The sequence below is a fragment of the Morchella sextelata genome (assembly GCF_020137385.1).
Source record: "Morchella sextelata strain SCLS chromosome Unknown scls_7, whole genome shotgun sequence".
Taxonomy (NCBI): Eukaryota; Fungi; Ascomycota; class Pezizomycetes; order Pezizales; family Morchellaceae; genus Morchella; species Morchella sextelata.
The window spans coordinates 628,453-636,915 of NW_025408622.1; the positions used below are offsets into that span (position 1 = coordinate 628,453).

The 8,463-nt window shown below is 43.6% G+C and overlaps 2 protein-coding genes across 2 annotated transcripts; one reads left to right on the top strand and one right to left on the bottom strand.

The window, feature by feature from the left end:
* Positions 1 to 1,427: 1,427 nt before the first annotated feature.
* H6S33_011849 (uncharacterized protein) lies at positions 1,428 to 4,001 on the bottom strand (the record flags this gene model as incomplete). The annotated part of the gene is made up of 12 exons (XM_044843195.1): positions 1,428 to 1,450; positions 1,528 to 1,607; positions 2,007 to 2,039; positions 2,101 to 2,516; positions 2,582 to 2,738; positions 2,881 to 3,152; positions 3,211 to 3,236; positions 3,283 to 3,290; positions 3,348 to 3,443; positions 3,509 to 3,766; positions 3,824 to 3,890; positions 3,938 to 4,001. The coding sequence occupies 12 exons, from the start codon at positions 3,999 to 4,001 to the stop codon at positions 1,428 to 1,430; spliced, it is 1,500 nt and encodes a 499-aa protein (XP_044695517.1).
* A 1,686-nt stretch (positions 4,002 to 5,687) lies between these two features.
* H6S33_011850 (uncharacterized protein) lies at positions 5,688 to 6,863 on the top strand (the record flags this gene model as incomplete). The annotated part of the gene is made up of 6 exons (XM_044843197.1): positions 5,688 to 5,730; positions 5,787 to 5,889; positions 5,948 to 6,242; positions 6,303 to 6,425; positions 6,476 to 6,553; positions 6,615 to 6,863. 6 exons carry the CDS (start codon positions 5,688 to 5,690, stop codon positions 6,861 to 6,863), a joined length of 891 nt encoding a protein of 296 aa, XP_044695518.1.
* Positions 6,864 to 8,463: the final 1,600 nt, after the last annotated feature.

Sequence of the window (8,463 nt, forward strand, 5' to 3'; positions counted from 1 at the left end):
TGTCACTTGGGCAATTATGTGGTCAGCAGCAAGAAATATTTGATTTTTCAAGACGGATGTCGTGTGCCAGAAACAGCGTACCCGGCTGTTAGTACACCTTCTGGGCACAGGACCTGGGTATAAAGTTGACTAGCTAAGACCTTCGACATAAGAAGTCGTTATCAGAAGAAAGACACAACTGCACGATGCTCACTTGCTCTATGGGTACCCGGAAAAGAAATGAAAAAGAAAAAAGTCTTGGGCTAAGCTATCTATCAGATCGTCAAAGCACCAGAGGCGTTCCATAGTCATGATTACAGTAATACTTCCGAGACAGCACTACACTGCTGCCCGTATAGAGTAGCAAGCTAAATAATGAGATCCGGCAAGAAGATGCGGGATGAAGTTAAAGCGCCAGCATTTCCAGCCAAGTAAAGTAGGCAGCAAAATAAGAAAAGAAAAAAGTAGGATGGGCCATGAGCGCACTGTGCTCAAATCTCATCAAAGATTCGAAATCAGGCAGACAGAACGAGCGAACACGCGGGGTAATAGGATCCCTGTAGAGCTCGCTCCCATAAAGGGCGACCCCCCATGCCGTCCATATTGGAACATCGGAAGAAAAAGAAAAGAAATAGAGCTTCAGCACGACACCGGACAACTCCTAGGGTACGGCTGTACCGCCTGTAGGTATGTGTTGCCGATGCGGATTCCGTGCTGTACTCTACTCTAGAGTACTGTGCAATGCGGGATCTAAATACCCGTTCACGTGGATCGTTCTCCCGTTCAGTGATCAGATTTCTCACGGCGGTGATGCATGTAGTCCGTTGGATGCCAAGCCCGAGTATTCGGTGACACAGTGCATGCTTGGCCAATTCAGCTGTTCACCAAATCTCACCGCTGTTATTGTCAACGCTACTGGTAAGGCATGAATGAGATCATAGCGAGACGAGAGCTTACCCTGCATTACCAACAAAGGGACCTACCCCGGACCAAAACTAGAGTAGCATCATGTTGTGCGTGATGATTTTCTAGGTACGTATGTTCTACTAAAGGCTTGGTAAGTACATGTGTAAATACTATATCTATAAATCCTCCACATTATTATGTTCCTCTAGTTGGATGTGATAGCCCACATCGTCAACATCTCGTCACGAACTGCTCCATCAATAACGTAAACGGACGTCAACCATGCCTTGCAAATTTATGCACACACATCTTTGCTTGTAGATCGTGGGGAAATACGAAGTCAGGAAAAACAAAGCGTTGTTTGGGATTCTTTTTATGTAAAATTTCTATATCCATCAGAGAAGTGACAAACAATTGAAACTTCTGGCCAAACTCCCAGGCTTTCATCCCACGATCGTGACCCCCACTCGACAGAACGGCGAAGGGCGAAGGGCGACTTGTCCAAAGTCTGTGTCATCCCGGATGGACCACAATGGTTTTCCCTAGAGCACGGTTCCCAGGTTCACTGTCGTGGATCAGCAATTGAAAACCACGGCGGAGAACCTCCGGAGATTGAAAGAGTAAAGACTGAATACAACTCACCATGCACCGCTTTGGCATTTGTGTAAGCTGATAAAGCGTACTGTCCGAGTTCTCTACCAATACCAGATTGCTTGACACCTCTATTATTCCAATGTCAGTCAGCATTATTCGCTTACGGCAACACAGTGCGACATTATGATTCAAATAAAGTGCTGATACAGGCAGGCGCAAGTTCAGCAACCCCGGGATTTGGCAATCAGTCGCTTGTAGTGCAGATGGCGCAACGAAAAGCGGCGCGGGAGTATCCGCAGAGCACATTGTGTGCGTGGTCCCTTATTCTTTCCCCCCATTCTGTGGACATGACCCAAATAAACCGGTTGGCCCAATCGGACGTACCGCACGACGGCGGTATCTGAAACGCAGAACCAAGTTATTGGAAGACCTACGCCCGCCCTGCCCAATAACAAGACTGCGTTCCATCGGAGAATGTCCCGGTACTTTGGGGAAAGGGAAAATAAATGAAATTTATAAACACATACCCAAAAGGTATAGCATAGTGACTATCGTTAGAACTATATCGTAAAAATATATTAGTGATTCGCACACAGTAACGCATGTTTCCATATAAGTCACCTGTTGATCCAAACCATTCCAGCATCAAGCTTTGCGGCAACCCTGTGTGCTCTTGTAATATCCTTTGTGAAGATTGATGCTCCTAGGCCATATTGCGTACCATTTGCTCTTGAAATGGCTTCTTCCTGGGTCGAGAATTTGTCAATAACAACGAAAGGACCGAAGACCTCTTCCTGATTGATTTTGTGGTGAGCTTTCACGTCAGCAAAAATTGTCGGGGCCACGAAAAATCCTTTCTCTCCATGGGGTGTTCCCCCAGAAACGAGGGTAGCACCCTCGGCCTTTCCATGTTCAATGTACTCCAAAATACGTTCATGTTGCTGCTTGGAGACTTGTGGGCCCTGGAAAGTTTTTTCGGAAAACGGATCTCCAACAACGGAGACCTTCGCTGTTTCTTCCTTGAATCTTTCGATAAACTTTGGTCGTAGTTAAACGTTAGAATATAAGAACGTTATTATAGATCTAGAGATGATGGATTTACCTTGCTATAAACGCTCTCGTGAACGAGAATTCTAGAGGTAGCAGTGCAAACCTGACCCATGTTATGCATGATACCGACATGTCCCCACTTGACAGCTTGTTCCAGGTCTGCATCTTCGAAAATGATCAAGGGACTCTTTCCTCCAGTCTCTAATGTACTATTAGACAAGTATGAATGTTAGTTTTAGATGGCTCGATGAAGACAGCGATGGAGTATTGGCCCACTATCACGCTGCAGCGGCCGTGATACAGACTTTCACAAAGTATGAAGTCTATAGGGATCATGAAGTACAAACATACATATTCTTCAGATTTACACTAGCAGCCTTCATAATGTGCCTAGCCGTTGCCGTGGAGCCAGTAAAGGCGATTTTATCGACATCTTCGTGTCCCGCAATGGCTGCACCAGCTGTTTTACCGTATCCGGTGAGAATGTTAACGACACCCGGAGGGAACCCGGCTTCTTTGACAAGTTGTGCGAGGTAAAGAGCCGAAAGTGGGGTTTGTTCTGCCGATTTAAGAACAACCGTGTTTCCACAGGCAAGTGCTGGTGCCAGTTTCCAGGCAGCCATCTTATTAAATCGGTTATTATAAGGCTCTTGTATTTGAAATGAGAGTTGAGTAAGTTACCATCAAAGGATAATTCCAAGGGACAACTTTTTAGTTAGCATAACTTCTTAGTCAAAATGCGTTGGGTCTTACTTTGTCCACTATTTATTTTAAGCACGAGTTAGCACTCGTTTATCTGAGGTTTTGGAATTACATACCAAACTCCAACTGGTTGATGTAGAGTGTATGCAAGCTTATTTGGACCAGTGTCGATGGTGCGTCCTTCAACTTTGTCTGCCCAACCGGCGTAATACCTTTCCAACGTATCCCATTAGAACGAGAATCTACGAGTTCGTTCCTTGGAGGAAAGGAGACCTACTTGAATACCTTCACGCTCTCCGCAAGATCCTCTGCCTTGGCAACAGTATATGGCTTTCCCATATCCCAAGTCTCTATCGTAGCCAGTTGTTCCTCGTGTTGTTGAACCAGATCCGCAAGTTTATAGAGCAGCTGTCCACGCTCGACTGGTGATATGTCACACCAAGCTGGATTTAAGAAGGCTGCACGAGCAGCTTTCACAGCGATATCTACATCTGCAGCATCTGCGGCGTAGACATCGGTAATCTCGGTTTCATCCCTGTAACAAATTAGCAGAGGGGCAGTGAAATTATTTAAAAGATGAAGGTAAAGATACGTTGGACTGATCGTCGTAAGAGTCTCGCCGGACTGTGACTTAACGAATTCATTATTGATGAAAAGCCCTAGTTAAAGTCAGCAGTGATAAACCTACCAAACTCGGAATATATACCAAGTGGCTGGTTGAACTTCTTGCCATTAGGGGCAGTTAATTCCTTGAATAGTGGAAGTGTCATTTTTGCAACTGATATCGAAAGATCTTGAAAATTTGGTACGTGTTAATGATGAATGGAATTGGGTTTGCGTAAACTGACTATGGGAATTAGATGCACGTTTCCTTATAAACGTCGAAAAGCGGGGAAGCACATCTCATTGATTAGGGTTTGAGTTCAATTACTAATGTCGCTATGAATCTTTAATGCAAATGAAAGCCAAGGGATCTTCCGCGGCGATCACGATAACGGAGGACGGGTATGTATGTGAATCCTGCAAAGTACCGGGCGTGGGGTGACGTGATGCGATGCGGGAGCTTTCCCTGTTCTTTTCCCTTTACGGAAACGCTATTCTGGCGCCAAGAATTCAAAGGAGTGATTTGTTGTGATTCTCGACGTCAACACTGGACCTTGAATGGTATGTAGTACTGTTTGATGGGTGCTATATTAAATAATATGTACATACCATGCGATTGGAATCAAGGGGTTTTTTTTTATAAGGGGGCGCTAATGTCTTTTAAACCATCAAATTGGATTAGGGTGTTAGCTGTTAACCATATAGCAGGCATGATACTCTGGGCTCTACGATTATATCCTCAAAGCCTTCGTTTCCCATGATTCACAATATTTTGCCAAATTAACGACGATAAGTGATACCGCATTATGTGTACACCACTTTCACCTACGTTTTGACACTGTTTATTGACGGTTAGCCTTGGCCACAAATCGCCACAAGTCATGAATTTGTGATGATAATTGGTTTGAACCAAGGTTTTCTTGCAATTGACACATGATGTTTCATTGATCCTCTAGTATAGATTTCCCTGACCCGAAGTGCTCTTCAAGGGATCTGCACTAAACCATCACTCGACAAATGTGTGTGTGTGTGTGTGTGTGTGTGTGTGTGTGTACATGTACACTGCTAGCCAAGCTGCGAGAGCTTCATAATTGATGCGTTCTTAAAATTTATATTAGCTGTTCTACAAGGTACGTAGTACCTCCATGTACTTATGTACATCGATGGCTTAGGCCCTTACCTTGGGCGCAGCTTAACATGTCGCTTAGAATTATTGGGAATATGGTGCTGGTCAGTATAATACTGCAATTCAGACAAATTTGAAAAAAAAGTAGCTATTCTGTAGCCCCGATGGTTCTCTATAGAATAGCTAAGTTTCTTCTCTATCTAAGGATTGGAGGCTAAACCCCATGATTACATGATCATATGAGGTCACAGTCCAGGAGTCAAATTGAAAGCTACATGTACTTACTTGTTGATGTCAGATCTATCAGAAAGGACCGTTAAATCATTGCCAAGCAAAGAGTTAGGCCCTGGGTTTATTCTAAACCAGGCTAGATTTTCCAAGATCGCTGGGAAGGGTAAGGACATGGAGCGAGTTTCACCCGCCGGAACTCTGGGGCTATCGTAGCGTCGTCCATAGCTCTTTACTAATTCAGGGTCCTTTGAAGAATTAAGGCGGCCCGGACCGTCTAAACAGCCTAACTTAGGACACGTGAGTTTCTTTGTTGTTTTCCCTTCGTATCCTAGGATCCTATTTCTTGCGGTTTGGCCTAGTTGATTCCCCGCAAAAGATATATTAAAGACCCCTCCTAGGATCAGTCGAGTCGCTTACGTCTCGTAACTTTCTCACTTTCCAACTGGAGATCTCATACAACACAAGGCAATTGCCCGATATCTTTACATCTACGAAAATGGTTCTTCTCTCGCCCAAGAACAAATTTTTGATTTGGGGTGGTACGTATCACATCATCAGCCCTGGATTTCTGGAACCGAAACTGACGCGACACCAGGAAATGGATGGGTTGCTGGTCACCTCAAAATGATTCTCGAGAAACGAGGTAAAGATGTTGTTACCACCACAGTCCGTATGGAAGATCGTGAATCTGTCTTAAAGTAGAATTTTTCCCTTGATCGGAACCTTGATACCAGGGCTGATAGTTAATTGCTCTAGAACTCTTGATGAACTGAAGCCGACCCATGTGCTCAATGCTGCTGGCTGCACCGGAAGACCTAATGTCGACTGGTGTGAAGATAACAAAGAAGCCACCATTCGATCCAATGTTATAGGCTCATTGAATCTTACAGACTGCTGTTACCTAAAGGGGATACATTGCACTGTTTTCGCCACGGGCTGTATATATGAATACGACGAGAAACATAAAATCGGAGGAGAAGGTTTCAGGGAGGAGGAGGAAGCAAATTTTGCCGGATCTTTTTATTCAGCGACTAAGTCCAAAGTTGAGGAGGTGGAACTATCTTGCGCTAATGAGGGGTGTGGGTGCTAATGCGCAATCTGGTCAATTTAGATAATGAAGACATATCCAAATGTTCTTATTTTGAGGCTCCGCATGCCAGTATCGGATGATTTACACGCCCGAAATTTTGTCACAAAGATCTCTCAGTATGACAGGGTTGTAGATATTCCGAACGTGAGTTTCTGGCTACCCTCCCGAATAGCGTTTAGTTAATTCCGTCTTAGTCAAATACAATCCTTACCGACCTTCTCCCAGCATCGATCATTCTAGCAGAGAATTCAGAGTTGGGAGTATATAACTTTGTAAGTTTATGTCCCCGCCGATTCAGAAAACTGACTCTTGCTGAGGAGTTACATATTCCAGACCAATCCTGGTGCTATTTCACACAATGAAGTCCTAAGCCTTTTCAAGAAATACGTCCGCCCAGACTTTGAATGGAAGAACTTTACGATTGAGGAGCAAAGCAAAGTAATCAAAGCAGGTCGATCCAATTGTATGCTTGATACTTCAAAGCTAGTGAACAAACTTAAGGAGTATGGTTATACTGTTCCCGAAATCCATGACGCGTATGAACAGTGTTTCATTCGTATGGCGCAGGGCGGGGCTACCTGAGGAGGATTCTGCGTACCATCTTGGTGGATTTTTTTTTTTTTTTTTTTTTTTTTTTTTTTTTTTTTTTGATTTTGATTTGGATTTGGTTTTCCTTTCAGTCAATCTGCTGGGAACGCCGTACAACGAATGGACTCCCCGAGGAAATGACTCCTTCCTCGATTAACCACAACAAGGGATGATCATATGATTGTTTATATTTGCACATATGGGTTTCAACTATATTTGGGTTATAATTATGTTATCAAGAATTCATGTCAGCAAGCGAGTGATTTAAGCACATGGCATCATTTAAGCACGAAGAGGAATGAGAGGAGCAAAGTAGCTTCAGAAATAATAGGTCTAAGTTTCATGGTGGATGCTTGGCAATATTGATTTAAGTCATCTTTATCCTGAGCTGATGAGGCATAGGTGAAGGAAAGGGAGTGAATTGGCCTTGGGTGCTGAAAGACCGAAATTACAAAAGATAAATTAACTAGGGAGTTACACATAGATGCTGATCTGCGCCCATAGGTATCGTTCCCACTAATTATAAGACAATTGATAAAGAAATTAAATTCACAAGATATGAGTAGAATTACGCATAGCATATATGTAGCAGTACAGAAACCCTTAGGACTTTGTGGTGTTTTATGCGAGACAGAGCTAGAGGGGATCGCCTGGCACTGAGGATTTACCAGCTTAATAGGCATAGGTAACTATGAGTTTTTCTCAATTTTTCTGTGCTTACTGGTTGTGATTGAAGGCGTTTATTAGTGCTTGTAATGTCACCCCCCAAAAACCCCTAGCCCGGGGACCTAGAGTACCTACTCGCCAAAAATAAAGTCTGGCGATGAATTAAAGGGCCCGTTTGGAAGCCAGAAGGTTGTTGCAACCAAGCGACTTATCTACCCGCATTAAGTTGGTTCCAAAAGAAGTTGCCTACCTGTTGTTTGGCAGTCATGCAATCTGTATTGGAAATCCGCACATACAGATTCTGGTAGAATTAATGCGAAAGTGGGTTTTCCGTGACCAGATAGTCCCATTGGCCCTTAAAGGAATTTTTGCAGTGAGCACGGACCAAGAAACCCACTCTTTTAGTTCTGACTTTCGCAATAATTCTACCGGATACTGTATATAGCCCAATCTTTTCCTGATAGTCGAGGATTGAGCTGTCATACAAGTTTACAATATTTTAGATTTTCTTTATAAATATTATGATTTCAATAAGCAGCAACAATGAGTATAAGGGTAATTAAATGAGAATGGTGGTAGTGGTACGTACCGGTGGTCAAGGTTGTTGCTGGAAGCGATGTAGTGGTGGTGACTTAAAATAAAAGTAGGTCAGACTCGTAGAGTTGATTTTGGGCCCTTTGACTTCGAAACTTTTCATTGCCAAGGAGACATTAGAATAAGTCATTCCCCACAAGGCCAAACGGGCCCTATGTACCGTTGCAAGGCAACCATTAACTAGGCCAGGTACTGAATTCATCGCCAGACTTTATTTTTTGGTGAGTATGTGGTATGTATGTAATAGCTCAGGGCTTGCTTGGCGTAGGGTTAGGGGTGAAGTCACAAATCAATGATTATCGGCGCCGTTGTGGACCTAGTTATGATTATCAGA